Source organism: Poeciliopsis prolifica, unplaced genomic scaffold (genome assembly GCF_027474105.1).
Source record: "Poeciliopsis prolifica strain line A6 unplaced genomic scaffold, Auburn_PproV2 SCAFFOLD020, whole genome shotgun sequence".
Taxonomy (NCBI): Eukaryota; Metazoa; Chordata; class Actinopteri; order Cyprinodontiformes; family Poeciliidae; genus Poeciliopsis; species Poeciliopsis prolifica.
The window spans coordinates 6,636,953-6,656,782 of record NW_026562395.1 but is presented as its reverse complement, the minus strand read 5'-3'; the positions used below and the strand labels follow the sequence as shown (position 1 = coordinate 6,656,782).

The 19,830-nt window shown below is 43.0% G+C and overlaps 2 protein-coding genes across 2 annotated transcripts; one reads left to right on the top strand and one right to left on the bottom strand.

Annotated features, from left to right (window-relative positions):
• Positions 1-465: 465 nt before the first annotated feature.
• On the bottom strand, positions 466-3,455 carry paqr8 (progestin and adipoQ receptor family member VIII). The gene is made up of 2 exons (XM_055044076.1): positions 3,274-3,455; positions 466-1,713 (listed from the first exon to the last, which is right to left on the bottom strand). Exon 2 carries the CDS (start codon positions 1,688-1,690, stop codon positions 620-622), a length of 1,071 nt encoding a protein of 356 aa, XP_054900051.1. The 5' UTR covers positions 1,691-1,713; positions 3,274-3,455; the 3' UTR covers positions 466-619.
• A 1,243-nt stretch (positions 3,456-4,698) lies between these two features.
• On the top strand, positions 4,699-13,071 carry mcm3 (minichromosome maintenance complex component 3). The gene is made up of 17 exons (XM_055044627.1): positions 4,699-4,865; positions 5,125-5,237; positions 5,996-6,204; positions 6,679-6,809; positions 6,888-7,126; positions 7,758-7,866; positions 7,942-8,095; positions 8,587-8,718; positions 8,808-9,016; positions 9,092-9,266; positions 9,352-9,478; positions 10,078-10,228; positions 10,642-10,782; positions 10,872-10,981; positions 11,777-11,850; positions 12,050-12,149; positions 12,248-13,071. Exons 1-17 carry the CDS (start codon positions 4,791-4,793, stop codon positions 12,444-12,446), a joined length of 2,448 nt encoding a protein of 815 aa, XP_054900602.1. The 5' UTR covers positions 4,699-4,790; the 3' UTR covers positions 12,447-13,071.
• Positions 13,072-19,830: the final 6,759 nt, after the last annotated feature.

Below are 19,830 nucleotides of genomic sequence, written 5' to 3'. Positions count from 1 at the left end.
TCATGTACCAAAACACAGATGCCGTTATGAGAAAAGAACATTATTTGGTGACATTGAAGCAACATTGAAAGACGTCAACCAGGAAGTTAAAGCTTGCGTGGACATTGGTCTTCCAAATGGGCAATGACTGTAAGCATCCAGCCAAATAATCTTCCAAATTTAAACTTAAATCAGACCAAAAGTTGATCCAATTTAACTTCAGACAGTGAGGAAAAAAAGGTGGCTGTGTCTTTCTATTCAGTGTAAGTAAACCTCTGGTTTCAAGTGAATGTGCATATGAATCCAAGTTATTTTTGGGGTTAGGTCAATCTGGTACAAGAACCATTTCAGTGGTTCTTGTACCACTGTTGAAAATTTGGCTGAGCCATACTGAGCTAACTATGAGGTACACTGAGCCAAGCATTTCTTTTAGTAATTAAACCCTTCAGGAATTTTCAGATGACCCAATAAATGGACCAGCGCAGATCCCGTTAAAGCTAGCTTTATTGTTTATATATTAAAAGTAATCACACTCTTCAGAGACACAGGCTGTTAAATACTTAAATTAAAAGTTGCATCCGATTGATACTCTTATAAATCACTGAGCCCAGCCGTCTTTCTGCACACGCAAAAAAAAAGGTCACTTTTTCTTCTCTACATGTTGAAGTATTTTGCTCATGTGCCTCATAGCTATAAGAGCTGTGAGGACGCAACACATGAAGAGACAGGGGAAGGACACACAAGCCCACCACAGCTGCCGTTCTCCAAACACATCCAGCACTGCATCCCGTCGCCTGGCGTAGTCCAGAAACAAAGCCTCCAGCTGGAACACTGTGCACAGGGACAGGAACAGGTGGAACACCTGATGACCCTGGCCCACAAAGTCACAGCGACCAGGGAAAAAGCGCTCCGGAATTGGACAGGAGAAGAAGAAGGCAGCCAAAATGAATGAGCCAATCTGCAGGGCGTGAAAGGGGAGGGAGGTCTCCTGTGACCAGGGGACAGTGAGCAGACGGTGGGCTATGGGGCTGATGTCTAGGGCATAGGCGAGGCTGGTGGGGATCAGCTGGCAGATTTTACGCTGCAGCGGATACGGCCGCCTGTACCTGGCCTTCGCAAAACAGCAGCCGGCGCAGGAGAGCCACCCAAAGAAGGCAGCACCGGGCAGAAACATCATCCCAATACTGTCTCTCCACACTGGCTCAGAGGAGTAGAAGTAATGGCCGAGTGAGCAGCCGTACTGGTACACTGCTACACCCACGTAGTCCAAAAAGAAGAAGTAATAGTGCGCACGCTCAGAATGAGACTGCAGGAGGTGAGCTGCCACGCTGAGGCACAGATATGTGAGAGAAGACACCATGAAGAGGGCGAGAGGCAGGGAGGCTGCGTCCAAGGTGTACCCCAAAGCGCCCACGTTGGCCCACCAGAGAAACAGCAGTGCTGGAACTGCGAGCAAGTGAGTCCACACATTCAGGGTTTCATTGTGACACTGGAAGAGGCTCAGGAGGTAGCAGCCCCAGTCTTGCTGGATGGGGCGGTAGCCCGACATAATGTAGGGCTCTCGGAACAGAGCGGGGACCTGGGAGGCAGCAACGGTGGGGCAAGGCGACGGCAGGGAGGAAGGAAGGAGGTCAGAGAGGCGAAGGAGTCGGCTGAGTTGCTTGACACTCAGCGTCAAGGTGCTGAACCCCTCCAGAATGTCAGCCGACATGACTTCTGATCGTTACCTTAACCCTGTGGATAAAGGAAAAAGAGTTAGTAAAGGATTTCTGGATTTAGCACCCTGGATGCTATATACCGAACCTTTTGTGCATAAGAGGGTTTCTGATAAGCTAATTTTAATTCTTTTTTTTTCTTCAAAGAAGCACATTCATGAGTGGCATCAATTTTATAAAAACATTTGAACTTAATGTTTTTACAAACAGGAAAGAACTTAAAAGTGAGAACAGTGGTTCTACTTAGTGTTACTTACCCTTAAAAGTGAGAGTCACTGGGACAGTGGAGTGTGTTTTCACATCTGGAAGCGTGTACATGCTATCATCAATATGCTAACTGATGCATGACACCCAGATCTCTATTTTATTATTATTATTTTTTAAATTGATGAATCATTGAGAACCAGTTCATGTTATAACTAAGAACACAAAAGGCTTCAGCTTTATTGTTTGGACTGAACATAGAGCTGAATTTTGTTTGGAACAATTCTTCTTTGTCAATGTTGATCACGGTATCTTGATTGATAGTCCAACTACGTCACAAAGCCTGTCCGATTTGGCTCGAACGGTTTCAATCCTACCTTACTGGAAGAACTTTCTTGTGTGGTACCACAGGGCTTAGTTTTGGAATATCTTCTCTTTCTTTTATACGTCTTCACCTTAGGCAAGACAATCAGGCAGTTCCCTGACGTGTCTCATCATTTATATGCTGATGATATTCAAGTCTGTTGCTCTTTTAAGTCTACTGAATATCTGATCCTGCTTAAATTCTTCGTCTTTACTTTCAAAGCCTTGTCTGGTCACGCTATCTCACCGACCCTTTACAGCCATACTCCCCTTCTTGAGACTGTCTGGCCAAAGGCTTTTAACAGTTCCATGAACTTGTTCTAAAACCAGACGAGGTAGGTCCGTTAGAGATACATTTGATATCGGTTACGTTATACGGTTGCGTTGCTTTTAACCACCATGCTGTTTTATCCAGTGAAAATCGCTACACAAATACAGTTCGCCTCGCCTTACCTGCTTTCTGTGCTTAAAATTCCTCTAGCAGACGCACCCACATGGTGTCGTGCCCTGTCCGAACAAAGGTGAAAACAGTCACCCGCACGTGTCCCCAACAATAGCTGAGGCATGTGGTCCGACTTGCAAGAATCACCACCTCTAATGACAGCTACTGAAAGGAATCCAAGCCAACTCCAGTGTTGTCACTGGCTTCAGGTGAATGGAGCTGAAGGGTGTACCATCACCTCTGCTTCTGAATTGTTTGGCAACACAATCTGAACAGTACATATCTGACCTTGAGATTTAATTTAACAAAAAAAACCAAACAAACAAACATAGGATATCTGGAGGATTCACTAAAAAAATTGTTTTTAAAAGTGTGTATTTTAAGAAGTGTTCTCTTGACTCTGCTGACCTCATTGATACTCAAATAAATAAACGCCTATAAACATACACAAGAAGAACATTTCATGTTGGACTCTTTGTGCGCGTGGAAACGCGACTCCCACAGCGGCGTCATCTGCGTCAGAAAAGAATAAAGCGGTTTTGAGAAGGAGGAGGAGGAGGAACTTGTTACCTGCGGCCGCCGAACAAGACAGGACACCCGCTGAGCTCTCGCGTCCCTCCAACCAGCCGGCGGGTTGTGGGCGGTGGGGAAGAGGACCGTCAACGCTTCCCTGCACGTCCAGACGACTCCCTCATGTTCAGCTGCGGAGGAGCTGCCGCTCGGGAGGAGACCGGCTGGAAAAGCCCAGAGCTGGAGCAGAAGGACGGCCCCGGAGAGCCGGGAGTCGTGGGCGGGGTTTGACTGACCAGGAACGCCCAGCAGGGAGCCTTAACAATACGAGTTTATACATCCATCAAATCATTTTCTGTGTAGAAATGTTTTTTCTTTCTTTCTTCAATCTGTAAAACCTGACTGATTTTTCGCTGAAAACATAAAAAATGTCTTGTTATAAGTGGGAAATGAATATGCCAGTGAAACTAATTCTTCTTCTTCTTTTTTGATCTACACTCAAGAATTATTGAGATAAAACAAACTCAACTGGCTTGCTGAAAAGTTTTATTTTTGTCTTGTTTCAAGTCATATTTGCACCAGAAACTAGACAAAAATTCTTGGTAAGATTTTTAAATTTTTTTTTAACTCCATTGATTCATTCAGTGGAGTGAACAAATGAGTGTGGAATACATTTCCAGTGTTTATCTCTGTTCAATTTGATGATTAATAATAATAATAATAATAATAATAATAATAATAATAATAATAATAATAATAATAATAATAATCTACTGAAATTTGGTTTCTCTGAGAATTTCGAAAATCCCATCAGATCAATAACAAATAAGTTTTACTAAACAAATGTTATGAGACGGCTGCATAACAAAGCTGTGAGCTCTGCTCCAATAACTCAAAAGAATTGGAATAAAAACTTGAATCATGTATGTAATGAATCTGGGCAGCATGTAAGTTTAATTCTTTTTGACTTAATCACTGAAATAAATACATCTGATGTATTCAAATGTATTGAAATGATAAAATATTTTTAACTTGCTATTTTTCCATGCAACATAACTAAAAAAACGGGTCAACTATTTTGTTTTCAAAACTCCTCTTTGTAGTCTTCTTTGTGTGGTATTTTTCAACTAACACAAAGTAGAGAATAACTGAAGAGTCTCAGGAAATTAAATTCTGGTTTTGTCTCAGTGTTGAGTTGTGACGGATGAAAAAAAACGTTTTTTTTTTTTTTTTTCCTCTTTTTGTCGCCATCTTCTGGACAAAAAGAAGAAACGCACACTCATCGCCGTCGTTTCCTCCACCGCTGACGGCCCCGCCTCTTCCTGCTCGTTTTCGCGGCACTTCTTCTCGAGGGCGGAGTCACGCTTCTACCGGAGCATTCTATTGGACAACCTCGCGTCGCTCCCCCGAGTAATGCGGAGCACGTTTCACGTCGGGCCAATCGCGTGTCACGCTTCGGTCGCTCTCGGGACGCAGTGGCGCGAAAAACTTTTAGTCGGTCGTGCGGCAAAAGCGGCGGCAGCAGCAACTCCGAGAGTTTAGCAGCGATTTAGAAGAAAGTCACTAAACGGACGAAGATGTCAACCGACACCACAGATGACCAGGAGATGAGGGAAGCTCAGAGGGACTACCTGGACTTTCTGGACGACGATGTGAGTGACGCTTAGAAAACATCAACAACAAAGAACGTTCATGTGCAGTTAAGAAAAAGGCTGCGGTTTGATTATTTAATCTAATGATTTGGAAAACGGAAAACAAACAACATATTTACCAGCTTAAAAGTATCAGCAGTTCTTATAATCTTGTTTTATTTCAGTTTCATTACACAATGATGTCACTGCTTCATCAAACTTTAACTTCCGGGTGTGGTGTTTTTGTCCTTATCGTTTTTTTTTTTCCTTCAAATCGCAGCAAGACCAGGGAATTTACCAAAGCAAAGTCCGGGATATGATCAGCGACAATAAAGCCCGGCTCGTCGTGAACATCAACGACCTGAGGAGGCGCAACGAGTCCCGGGCTGCGAAGTGAGACCCACGGGATCACAGACACACGGGATCACTGGCACCGGGGTTTAGGAACACCGGGTCTGAATGCTGCTAACCAAAACATGAAATCACCCGAGCCTTTGCCGCCTAATGAAAGCATATCTCAGTTTAGAGAGAGTACATAACTTTTTAGATCAGCATGTTCAAGGAGGCGGCTCTTTACTGCCTCTTGTGGCCGGAAAACGACACTGTTAATGACCCGGCTTTGGAAAATTAGAAGCAACTGTTGGACTTCTCCACACTTTATGCTGTCACAACTGCTCTCTGGAACCAACATAAACCAATACACGACTAGCTGCATTGGCATAAAGCGATTGTTTCAAAAAATGTTTGACAAGTAAGACTCTTATGATTAATTGGGGTTTCCTCTGAGCAACGCTGCCAGTTGCCATCTTGAGTCATTGAGTTGGTCCATCTGACCAGTTCATCATGCTGAAGGGATGCTTCTCTTCCAAGGGATCAAGCAACATAGCCAGAGTTAGCTTAGTGGTTTTACCTTCCAGCAGGCTAAAAACCTTTAACACCCACAAAATGGAAAGGTTTAGGTAAGTGCATTCATGTGTTTGAATGGACTAGTCAAAGTCTCGACCTAAATCCAGCTGGCAAGACTTGGAAATGTATCTTCACAAATGGCAGCCACTTTATCCGACTGTGCCCGACTTGCGTTTCACAGTAAAAGCATTTGTAGTTTTTCTAGGTATAAACGTCGTTGTCTAATCTCTCTTCCTGTCCCTCAGACTGATGAGCAACGCGTTCGAGGAGCTGCTGGCATTCCAGCGGGCTCTGAAGGACCTGGTGGCCTCGGTGGACGGCACCTACGCCAAGCAGCACGAGGAGTTCTTCATCGGCCTGGAGGGGAGCTTCGGCTCCAAGCACGTCTCCCCTCGCACCCTGACCTCCCGCCTGCTGGGCAGCATGGTGTGTGTGGAGGGCATCATCACAAAGTGTGAGTTTCGCCGTTCCGATTTCCAGTGGGGACTGCTGGCACCGGAAACTGCGTACCTTTGTCTTATCTTTCATTAAAAAAAGAAGATTATTCAAATTAAACCGATGGTTACAATCTGATGAATTTGAAATGGAATACCTTTAGGTACTTACCATGACGTGTTTGGTGTCCTTGAAGGCATGAGCAACCGACACCTGAATGGTTGTCACGGGAGATTGAAGGATTTCCCAAACATGCAAAAAAGAATCAGGGCAACACTGGTGGTGCGTTTTGGAGAACGGAATGGCATACAGCGTCATTTAAAGCTTACAAAAGTCCATTCTACATAATACTGCCCCTTGCTAAAATCTTGAGATGAATAAAATGGCAAAATTATTTCTCTTTTGCTTTAGCGCCACTGAGTGTCCGTCTGTGCACGTTCCTGCTGATTTCTCAGATTTTCATGTGTTTTCATTCTTTGCGTGAATGTTCCAGGTTCCCTGGTTCGACCCAAAGTGGTGCGCAGCGTCCACTACTGTCCTGCCACCAAGAAGACGATGGAGAGGAAGTACACGGACATGACCTCGCTGGACGCCTTCCCGTCCAGCGCCATTTACCCCACTAAGGTACGCATTTGAAGCAGGTCCCTCCTGAAAGCGTTGCGGCGCAAACCCGCCGAACATTCATCGTGAATCTTCTGACAGGACGAGGAGAACAACCCTCTGGAGACGGAGTTCGGCCTGTCCATCTACAAGGACCACCAGACCATCACGGTGCAGGAGATGCCGGAGAAGGCGCCGGCAGGCCAGCTGCCTCGCTCTGTGGACATCATCCTGGACAACGACCTGGTGGACGTGGTCAAACCGGGAGACAGGGTGCAGGTGATTGGAACGTACCGCTGCCTGCCGGGGAAGAAGGGAGGATTCACCTCCGGCACGTTCAGGTGGGTCTGGTGCAAGAAATACTGGGCTGGACGTTGATGCGGTTATACTGTTAGATAGATTCATTCAGGTTCTCTGCGGTTGTCGGACAAGTTTGAATTGTCCACCAGAGGGCGCCAAACAAGCACAGTATTCATCCAGTGATGCTCTGGGCGATATGTTTTTTTTCTTCCTTTTTTCCTTCAATTTTTCTTTTATTATACAATGAAAGTATCAAAATAAACCAGCTCTCACAAACACATTGTACAGGCCCAATACACCGTCACCTTTCTAAAATAATAATTTTTTTTATTAGGCGATTTATTTATTTATTTGTCTGAATCATCTTTTGGCTGTAAAAGTGCTGGGGTGATTTTAACTTTTATTTATTTTTTTAATCACACATTCATTGAAAGTGTTAAAATTAAGAGAACACAAATGTGTTGCCACAACATGGTGAAAGAGGAATATGATGGGGAGGGAGAACAATAAGACAAAAAAAAAACAAATTAAACTTCTGTCAATATCGCAGGTGTGGAAAAAAGTAATTTCAGGGACTTTTTCTTTTTTTTAATCATTACCAGGCAAAATGCATTTCTGTAATCAGTATCTGAGTCAAAGTTGTCGTGTTTGTCTCACTGCTGCCCCCCGCAGGACCATCATGATAGCGTGCCACGTGAAACAGATGAGCAAAGAGGTGTCTCAGACGTTCTCTGCCGACGACGTGGCCAAGATCAGGAACTTCAGCCGGACCCGCTCTGTGGTAAGCCTGAAACCCGGCAGGGCGTCGAAGGTGGAAACGGCTGTGAAGGTGCTGAGTGGGCTCCTCCTCTTTCAGAACGTGTTTGACCAGCTGGCCCGCTCGCTGGCGCCCAGCATCCACGGTCACGACTACATCAAGAAGGCCATCCTCTGCATGCTGCTGGGCGGCGTGGAAAAGGTTCTGGAGAACGGCACGCGTATCCGAGGAGACATCAACGTCCTGCTCATCGGTACCTCAGCCGCAATCCCCATGAGTCTGTTCAGAGCGAGGCTGTGCAGTTTCCAGCTCAGAATAGCAAAGTTATTACTTTTTAAGCCACTGTGGATGTTTGAGTGCTAAGTGTTTGTAAGAATGCAAGGTCTCATCTCTGCGTCTCAGATTACTGACTTTTGATTCAGTAGAATAAGCACGTTCATATGAACTAAACTAATAACTTCAACCAAAAGTCATCAATAAGTTTAGGAGGAATAAACTCATTCCTGTTGCATGATTTGTGTGACATCCACCTAGTTGATGAAACCCAACTATGTGGATGAAATGTCTTAAATCTGACAGGTCAATGGAGATTGAATTTTATTTTTTTAAAGTTTGAAATTGGTATATTTGTTTAAAAATTTCAAAAAACTACGTGGCAAATTTCCACACTAGGGATTTTGAATCCAAGGACATATCTTGTTCGTTTTTGGAAAGTATTTCCTCATCACGTTTGCTCTCCTTCAGGCGACCCATCGGTGGCCAAATCCCAGCTGCTGCGCTACGTCCTCCACACGGCGCCCAGAGCCATCCCCACCACCGGCCGAGGCTCCTCCGGCGTGGGTCTGACCGCCGCCGTCACCACCGATCAGGAGACCGGTACTTTCCTCTCGCTTTCCCTCCCGCCGCCCAAACAAACAGGTTCTCCTGCTGTTGAATCTGGCAACCTGTCGATTCTCTCCCTCCAGGAGAGCGGCGCCTGGAGGCGGGCGCCATGGTGCTGGGCGACCGCGGCGTGGTGTGCATCGACGAGTTCGACAAGATGTCCGACATGGACCGCACCGCCATCCATGAGGTGATGGAGCAGGGCCGGGTCACTATTGCCAAGGCCGGCATCCACGCCCGGCTCAACGCCCGCTGCTCCGTGCTGGCAGCAGCCAACCCGGTCTACGGCAGGGTGAGTGAAAAACGGCGCCTCCGTGTTCTGCGGTGAAACGCCGCTGCTCACCTTCCTCCTCCGTCTCCTCCACAGTACGACCAGTACAAGACCCCCATGGAGAACATCGGCCTGCAGGACTCGCTGCTGTCGCGTTTCGACCTGCTCTTCATTATGCTGGACCAGATGGACGCCGAGCAGGACCGCGAGATCTCGGACCACGTGCTGAGGATGCATCGTTACCGCGACCCCCGCGAGCAGGAGGGAGCAGGTACCGAACATCAGCGGCTGTAAGACCGCCACTCCCGGTCAGGACCCCATATTCTGAGGCTGTTTTGTTCTGGTCTTGCGTCCAGCAATGGCGCTGGGCGGGTCGGTGGACGTGCTGGCTACGGATGACCCGGACGCCATGACGGAGGAGCATGAGGAGATGCAGATTTACGAGAAACACAACAACCTGCTACACGGAAGCAAGAAGAAGAAGTAAGGCGTTAACATGGTTCCTTCAAGTCTCACAAACTCAAATTTAAGGCATTTTTTGACCATTATGGCTGGAATTTAAGACAGAAATGTACAAAAGAAAGTTGCATATTGTCAGCCTCCTAAAAATAATGCTTAGAAGATCTTTAGGAAAGAAAGAACTGGGCTTCTTTTTTCTTTTTGCAAAAAATTTCTTGCACCATTATTTTAGGAAGGTGACAATATTTTCATAACAGCGGCAAGAATTTTGGTACAAAAGGGACACAACAGACGTGACTCAGTGGTAAATATGAACATTGTCCATTCAACTGGCATTAAATTTGCACATTCATTGACGTACATAAGTACTGAGAGTTAGTTATAGCCTTAACTGCCTTGAGTCCGAAAGGAATGAAAATGTCTGCCGACTTGAACACAAAACAAACCACATAGAAAATATAAAATGTAACGGAACCTATGATTCATGTATTTTTAAGACATTTTAAGGCCTTTATTTCAAGTCTATGAATTGAAGTCTTTTTAAGAATATCCTGAGGAATGCTTTAGGAAGTGACTGAAGTGCAAAAAGTGTGCAAAACAATAAGATGTTCGCTTGGTTCCAGGGATAAAATTTTGAGTAAGGAGTTCATGAGGAAGTACATCCATATCGCTAAGATTATCACACCTGTGCTGACCGAGGAAGCAGCCAATCACATCGCAGAGGAGTACTCCAGGCTGAGGAGTCAGGAGCAGCTGGCGGCTGATGTTGCCCGGGTGAGCACTTCACATCGACCTTCAAACTAAATTGATTTTATTCTTCAATTAAATTTTCAGTTTTAAAAAAATTTTAATTTGGGAAAATTTCCTTCTTTTTTTTTTTTTCCTTCCCCATCAATGTACAGTTTGGGTTTCTGTAGTTCAGATAGATGTCAGCCCACACACAGTATTATCTTTTTTGAAAGCCATTTTTTGACAGAAGGGATGATTGAAATTAAAGCCAATTTTTTCTGCTCTTTTTTTCTGTCAATCCGATTTTCTTTTTAAGAAAAAGTGAGAGAAATCAAATTTAGTATGTAAAAGAATCTATTTTATTTTTAGCATAGCACTACTGCAAACCTTATTCTTAAAAAATAAATAAATTTAAAAAAACACCCCAGAACTCTGACTCCTCCTCTTTCCCTGGCCAGACCTCTCCTGTGACGGCTCGTACTCTGGAGACCCTGATCCGCCTCTCCACGGCGCACGCCAAGGCCCGCATGAGCAAGGCGGTGGAGCTGGAGGACACGGAGGTCGCCGTGGAGCTGGTCCAGTTCGCCTACTTTAAGAAGGTTTGTCATCCATTAAGCACTCAAACGGAAATGGATCGAGAATTCCCTAAAAGCTTGGCTGCATCGTTGTTGTGCCCTTTGTCATTTAGGTTCTGGAGAAGGAAAAGAAGCGCGCGAGGCAGGAGCGCGACTCTGATTCAGAGGAAGATGACGACGCAGAGGCGCCTCCCAGTCAACGCTCGCAAAGACCTCGCAAGAGGTACCAACACACGCATCCTTGTACTTTTATGCAAACTAAGAACTTTGTGTTTACTTCTGTTCATTTTAACTGTAGCTAAAACTTAATTCACCTCATACCTGTTAATATGACTAGTAGAGTTAATTAGAACAGCAAAAAAAAGTTCTCATTTTACACAAACAATCTCCATTTGTTAGTAAATAAGGAGAAAGTGTCCTCGCAATGTTGGTTGTTCTTCAACAGTAAGTCCTCATGATGATGGCAAAGCAAGCGCACACACACACACACACACACACACACACACACACTTACTCATATTTTGACTTTGTATCAACTTTCATTCATTTTAGTACTATATTTATGTCTAACCATTATCACCATATTTTTAACCTCAATCAAAACCGGATTCACACCATACCTGTAAACCTAACACTATTATGAGTGAGGTCTACCACTTTATAACCAGAATTTGGCTTCCATAAGGCCCAACAATCTTCAGGAGGTTTGGTGAATATGCCAGAAAAGATCCTCAATGGGCCTCAAAGCTTGAAGAATTAAGCTTTCATATCTTTTATTTTTCTTTCTTTTTAAGGTTGCAACCACAAATATTAATGTTTCTATTGAGATTTTATGGCAAGAGCAGAAATGAACAAACTGAATACACTTCCCTTTATTCTGGTTCCTGACAATAAAATTCAGTCAATTCTTTGGCATTTAAGATACAGCAGTCTGATTGGACTAAATGCCAGACGGTTCAACAGGTTGGGGTGCTTGTTGTTGCTCAGATGACTGACATTTCTTCCTTGTGTCATGCAGGGGGCGCCGAGGCTCTCAGAGTAGCGAGCCCTACAGCCCGTATGACTTCAGTGAAGAACAGGATGTCCCTGAGAGTAAGCGGCTGTTTCATCGTCCCACATTGCTTTCTAAATGACTGAACTGAAAACGTCATTTTTTTCAGAGTGCGAGCAGGCTGGCTCCTCTCTAACCTTGTTCTGCATCAAATGTGGAGGAAATACTTCCTGTTGTGCTCTCAATTCACTAATCATAAGGTTTTCAGTTTGAAGTCTCACTCTGAGCTTTATTTTATAGTTCAAGCTGGCACCCCAAAACCAGCCAAACCTCTGCAGCAGGCGGAGGAACCAATGGAGGCCACATCACAAGCTGAAGGTGCCGAACTCTCAGCTGAGAGGTACGCCACCGATGTTTCTGCAACTCCTTCATGGGAAGTTTTTGCTAATAATGTGTCTGTGCAACCCAACCACGGTTTCTCCGGATCTCTTCTTCCAGGCTGAAGGAGTTCAAGTCGTCTCTGTTCGGCGTTTTCCAGTCGGCTCACGCGCAGTCGGTGAAAATGACGAAGCTCATGCAAGAGATCAACAAAGAGCGGGAGAGCCGCTTCACGGAGCCCGAGGTCCGTGGCGCCCTGGCCCGCATGCAGGACGACAACCAGGTCATGGTGGCCGACGACATCATCTTCCTCATCTGAGGAAGGATGAGTGTTCCCCAAAACCAAATTAGATGTGGACATAATCATACTGGGTTGTTTCTGTTGATGTCCTGAGGATTTTTTTAATAGTGTTTGTGCTGTTCCAACCCAGTCACTGTTGGACAGGACACCGCTGTGTTCAGTGAAACAGACATGATGTAGAGTCCAGTTTTGTTCAAAATCTGTAAATAGTTGATGTGTTTTTCTTAATGAATGTAACTGATATAAAAAAATACATGTTTTAGTGTGCTATAACTCAGTTCCTGTGTTCTTAAATGGACTAGAACCAAGCTTTGTCTGTTGATCCAGCCAAAATAAGTTGAGTTTCTGCCTTGCGCTGCCAGTGACGGTCTGTTTTCAGTATTCAGATCAGATGAAAATCTTGGATTAAAAGATTAGTAAATGTGTTTCACATTGACTAAATGATTATCTTCTCTGGGTGTTGCTGTCTATGGGGTGTGCTGACATATTTGCCTTCTGTCAATTGCATCCTCTCTATCAGTTTGTCTAAAAATGTATCATCAATGCATGATAGTTTATTGATGGGGCGTTGCACTCCCAAGATGAGGAGGTTGGAAAAAAAAATCAAAGCATGAAAGATTAAAATTCCTCATTCAACAGTGAATTTTCCCTAACAGATTCTCATCATTTGTCTTCTGTGGAGCAACTGATTGCTCTCCTGGTTGCTAAGGGAAAAATAACATTTGGCCAATCAGCATTGCTGAATTAAAAAAAAATAAAACAGCCCCTTGAACTAACTACACGCTTAGAAGATCTGGTCTCTCAGCTGTTGAGAAAATATTGCTTCCCCGGGTCACCAATGTGGCAACTTCTAAAAATAATCATTGTCAGTAGGAAGCACTGCCAAAGAAATTCAATTTCATGTTTTTACATTGAAGTAATAACATTTGTTTATACTTAGAATAAAAAAAAAAAAAGTAAATTATAAAAAATTTTTAAAAAATAAATTGCTTTATGCATGAAACTCGTTTCTCTGGTTAAAGTTGAGAACTATGCGCAGACGCCTGCAGGATGCGCCTGCAGCTTTACGGCTGCGCCAACTCTGCCTACGTTCAGATTTCCATGAAGTAAAAAAAGAAAATAATTTCTCAAGTTTTTCTTATCGATCCTTATTTACAATGAACAAAATTGTGGAGAAAACAAAAAAAACGTGTCAAAACATCTTGTATGTAGCGCACATGTTGGTCTGTGGGGGTCAAAGGGCACGCCAAAGCTTAAATCCTTTTGGTCAGTGTGCTTTTATTAATTTTCCGGCTCTTTTCTGTAAGCTAAAAACGAATGAACGGAGTTCAAACGTCCCGTCGTTCTCAGAGTGGTTTGGATCCCTGTGGAGATTTTTACCGTGTGCGGTTCTGGCGGGTCAGCAGACATCTGCCGCTGTTCCTGAGTGACTCCAGATCACTAACACTGAGGGTTAAACAATTGAATCCAGCCGAAGCGTTACCCAAAAGAGTAAAAATGAAGCAAACGTTGTTGCTTCACCTTCTCCTCCTTTGGACGCCTGACATCACCTCAACCTGGGAACCAACAGCCTCCTCTTTCCGTGGATCAATAAAAAGATTCAAACTGTTAACTGTTCCTGGTCCACGATGGTTCAACAATGGGCCTTACGACATTGTTTGTCACAAAGTGATTTTATGATTTATGTTAGACATAATGTTCAATTTTGTGTTGCTGTTTTTAGTGGAGGACGATATGTACTTTGAATTTTGTAACTCTTGTGATAGCAATAAAAATGCTGATAAAACTATGTATTAATTCTCTTTTCGGTCCACAAAAAAATGCTGCTCTTGAAAAATGTTCGTATTCGAACATACTTAATAAAAAGTGTGATTTATATCACTAAACTGCACAAAGAGACTTCATTTCATCATATTCTTAAAATGTACCTTTGTCCATTGAGGTTCTCCTGGAAAAACACGGTGGAGAAAATGGTGAAAATATTATGTTTCTTGAACATTAATTGGAATTTATTGTGCTGACAAATGAAATATGTAATAGGAAACTTTTTCCAGTGAATGATAAACAATAAATTAAAAGCCTGGTGTTACAGGCCTTTTTTTTTAAATGTTCCCATGCAAATAAACAATAAAGAACAACAGAAGGTCATCTCAACTCATTCCTTGATGTTGTCGCATGTAGACATTGTTCATTTCGAACCGAGTTGCCTACTTTGAATCAAATCTCCTTGTGGGGATTGAAAACGATGGTCATTAGTTCAGGGAAACTCTGCTGTTTCCCGGAACAACAGCCGCACGGTTGAACGTCTTCCTGCCTCAACACCCTCTGTTTACAAGAAGTGATTGAAACCCCCATCAGATCCAGGTCTCACTCTGCGTGGGGGGGAAAGAGGGGGGGGGGAAGGAGGGAAAGGGGGAAGATCCTTTGTCAACGTTTGCTTCCGCACACGTTGCAAAGTGACGTCGCGGGTTTGCGGATCCATTTTATGCTCTCATTTGGATTTTATTAAGCTGTGAATCCTGTCTGGTGAACTTTGTTCAGATTGACATCTTTGGTAGAAGTGCTTCACAGCAATCACTGCAGCATCTCTTCAGGCGTACGCCGAGACTTTCAGTCTGCTCTCACAACTTTGATCAGGCTGAAGATGTGACAAATAATCGCTTCTGCTCAACAGAATCTCTGCGCTTTTAGTAAATATGAAACAGGCCTTGAGCTCGACACCCACATTTGACACAAATCAGTGTAAAAAAACCCAAAAAAACAACCAAATTGAAGCTGGATTTGCCGTGGAAACTCTGATGTTGTATCTGAGTAGCATGACCTGTTACTAGAGGACTATGCAGCAAATTTAGTTGCAAAAATGACACATAAACATCAGAATGTGTCTTTTGTCCTCCTGTCGGGGTGAAGCCCACACCATGAAAATCACTGTGGTGACTGCAACAGAAACAACAGAACTCTTGGTTTGTGAAACTCAGTTTGTGATCAAATGTTTCTAATTGCTTGAAGCTGTTTTTTACTACTGGCTTCTGTTACAGGAATGTCGTCTATTTGCATGCGATCTTGCGTTTGGATGGCTGCCTACATTTTTTGTAGTGGCAAGGGTTTGCGTGCTTGCCTGGCTTTGCTTTGAGGCCTCTGTTAGTGTTCAGTCTCCTGTGATCATGGTGGGCGCCTCCAACACCTCTGTTTCTGTTCGCCTGGCCGCCTCTGTTTAGTTGGAGTCGTCGGTTCGCAGGGACACGATTGCTCTTTTTCGTGAGGAACCTTTATGACGATGATTCTTCATCTCCGCTCTCAATTCTGCAACTTGACCCTTCGGAGATTTGATTGTTTTCTGTGGATCAACGTTAGTCTTCAGCTGATATTTGATTTATTTTTTTTGATTCTGGCTGAACTTCTCAAATTCAATGGAAGGAACTGATTTCCCTTGGATTTCTCGACCATGCAGTTGACTTGGATGTTACGGGCATCTTCGAAAACTTAGCTGGAGACGTTTCATTTCATGAAGTTTGGCCCACGACCAACTTCATGTGCATTCTTCTGATGTCTGGAATCCATATCTCACTTGCTTCACTAAGATTTAAACATGCTGTGGTGAAAAAGTAGACCTCGTGACGGAGGACGGGAAAAGTGAAAAAACGGTCTGGTTTATTTCTATGATGCATCGCAGTGTGAGTTCAGCTGAGGTCATGGTAAATTTCTAATTTGACACACTGAGTGAAAAACAACAAAGCAGAACACAGAATAAACCTTATTACTGCTTAAGCAATACATGTGGAGATCTTTTTTTTGGTATTTTATTGATTAGAAGAAACTTATTGGAAAAAGTTGAGAACGTTCAGTAACTCAGCAGTCTTGTGATGTTTCTAGATGTCCCTCACTTTTTAAATCCAAATGAGTATTTGTCAAATTAATTAAGTATGAAACATTTTCCTTCATGTAATTCAATACCTACAATGTAGTGCGCAGTGTGCTCACAGAAGCCCACATCTTGCCAACCTACATCTTGCACAGAAGACGCACAGTGCAGAGGCAGAGAATTGGTTGCTCCCTCTTAAAGTGTTGAAGGCCAAAAGTCCAGGGTCCAAAAAAGAAAAGATTTATAATCATTTGTAGTTTAAATAAAACTGGAAATGGATACATCGTTGGAATTAAAACAGATAATTCCAGTGCAGTTCAGTAATTAATGAAGCACACGACTAAATAAGCTTTCAATTTAAAATGACTTGTTGCTTTTCTCCAGTGGTGAGAGGCGAAAGACGGGACACGCCCACAATGGAGTGGAAGTCTCTAAAAATACCAGATTTGGTGTTTAAAATAAAAAAAACGAAAAAAACTGAACGTGCCATCATTCATTCAATTATGTTAAAAATAAACACACCATCAACAGCAACAACAACAACAACAAAAAAAACATCTAAAATTTTGTTGAACTTGGACAAAAATTATTTTAAATTGCTTATTAAACCAGAAGGCAAAACAGCCACAATGAAATGTGTTTAGATTAGTGATTAAGGTCTGTTTCTCCGGGAGTTTAGTTTTTAGAGGATGTCTGCCTACGAAGAATAATGTGTTTTTTTTTTCTCCATAAAGTGCTGGACTGAAAAATGTTAATTGTTCTCCGTATTGTCAGCTGTCAGAAGGTCAAAACAAGAAAACCACATGAGCCATCAGCATTAGTATATAGGGCTATAGTCTTCCTGAACTGAAGCCTTTTTCTCCATCTGCTTGTGATAAATTTTGCAATAGAAACAATAGCTGCCATCGTCTCGCTCATCCTCAAACATGAGCGCACAGATTCTCTGGATGCACAAGACAGCGGCGTATAACTAAATAAAAAAGATCCAGACGGCGGCTCATTTTATTTTTAATTCAATCAGACAATCCCTATTGGTGCTCCATCTGTAGCGAGGCCACTTAGCTTCTCAAATGACAGTTCAAATTTGTCCGGGTGAACATGATGGAACAGATCTTCTCATTTGGTTATTTCATAGCTAGCGGACCCAACGTCTGTTGTGGCCCCACGTACAAAAACAACTAGCCGTGTGATATTAGTCATATCACAGGCATAAGTAAAAACTTATGGAAACCTCTTGCGTTGTCTTTCGGTGTTTTTGCACATCGTTTGGTGAACAAGTCTGCAGATGCGATTCTGGACGAACTGATGTTCTCAAATTCGCTTTGGTCAGAAAAATGAGCAGGATGTACCTGGTGGTGGGTAGATGGATTTGAGCTTAATCAGCCAGTAGTGTGGGGGTGTTTCTCAAGGAAAGATGGACCAAAAACCCCACACTCAGATTACCAATCCATCTTGTTCTCACCCTCACCTGTGGTCAAAAGATTTGGGTACGAACCGAAAAGCAAAATCTCGGATATGAGTAACATTGACTGTATCTTGCGGTGCGTTGGAGTGAATGGACTTGAGAAAACGCTAATCCATTATAATTAAAAAGGTTACATAAGCCTGGATTCAGTGTAGACATCAGTACAGCGGCTCAGAAAGCAGAACATAATTCCAAACTAACAACAATTTTTTAGAAAACTAAATCCATTTCTATTGGGACATGTATTACTTTCCTTCACTAACCTTCTCTGGGTCAGAGCAGTGAAACCCAAAACGCTACCAGCAGAAAAAGCGTAGTTGTGGTGACATAAGGTGCCTTGGCAGCAGCTGTTCATGCATCTCAAGTTGAAGCTGAGTTCCCCGCTTGTTGTTCTGTTACTTTGTTTTGACGTTATTGTCGTGCGTGGGAGTTGGTTGTTTCATGGAAAGAAAGGGCCACAACACTCTGTGTTTTAATCATCCATCTCTGCATCGCAGCGCATCGAAAAATAGATTCTGACCCCAATTAGATATTTATCTTGCTCTCATTTTATTGTGTCAAATCATTCATTCCTTGTTTTGGCATTTTACACCAGCACAGCTCTTGCTCCTCACAAACGCCATCTTTTTGTTTCTTCTTTAGATGTTTAATCACTTTCACTTTCATTAAATCTGATGGAAAAGTAAAGGTTTGTAAATGCTTTTCGATTTTTGTTCAATTTAGGAAATAGGTTTGCTGAAACACGGCCAAAAACAGCCCCTGGTTGGCTTAGCGGGACGGTGCACTGGGAACTGCTTGGAACGGAAAAGGTGCATTTTGGCAGGAGAACTGAGAAGCATCCATCAAAACAAGGAGTTATGAGTTTTTTGCTCCCTTAAGTTTGATTTCATAAGAATTTTGCAGTAATGAGAAATAGATGACCAAACAATCCTTGGCAGATCTTTGCAGTTCATCAAATATTTTTCATTTCATTGTTACTCGAATTATATATTTATATAAAAACTGACGCAGCCACAAAGGTTGATATTCCCAAACAACAAACAATCTGGGGTCTTATTTTTATATTTCAAACATTAATATGCTCTGTTCGGATTATGCTTTGTATTTGTCATCTTATGTATGTTTACTACTTTTCCTCTATGTGCTTGTATTTGAACTATTAGCGTCGCTAATTTGGAGCTTTGCTAAGATGCAGACCTGACTCTTTCACCTTTTTCAACTTTATTGTGCGTTCACCTCATTTTCTCTGAACACTTCGTTGATCTGTAGCTACAGGCTGGTGCCCGGTTGTCACTGACAAGCGGGTCTCTCTTGCTCTCTCTTTTGTCCAGAACAAACTTTGCTCCAGTTTTTCGGGTCCTTACTCATATGTGAGGCGTGAGATGAAGAGATGTTATCATTTTGTTTGCCTTTGGAGTTATGCTGATTTATTGCAAGAAGCTCCGTCAGCATTTCCTTGACCTACATTGTTTAGGCTGCGTTGGCAGTGTGTAGGGGTTGCTATAAAAGTAAACCAGTAAACAATTTAGTCAGCTAATAAAAAAATAAAAAATAAAAATGAAGAAGTCAATGTTGAGATGGACCAGAGTGAAGGGTGTCCACGCTCATTTTAATAACGTCAACAGCTGGAAAAAGTGGGATTTTAGTTGCAGTGTTTAAAGAAATGGGCAATCAGTTGCAAACCTGTTTGCTTTTATGTGTCTTTTCATGTATACAAAAAGCCTCTTTCTGCAAAAAAAAAAAAACGGGGGTTTCTTATGCAACCAGCAGGAAGTGAACTTTTGAAAGAAAAGAATGGAGGTTTGTAGGTGAAGAAACATTTTCACACTTTTTTGACAGACTCATGACGGTGTTGCCTTTGAGGTTTTCTGCAGGGGAACTTTTTGTGTGTGTGAAAAGGGAAACACATGGATGTGGACGAAAAGAAACAAACAAAAAAAGAGAATAACAAAGAAAAAGTCTTAGCGGTCTTCGAAAATCTGCTAAGGCATGGCAGAAATGCGCTTCGCCGCACAAGTTGACAGCACACACCCCAACACCGCCTGCCTGCATATAAACACTGGCTGAGATCAAAC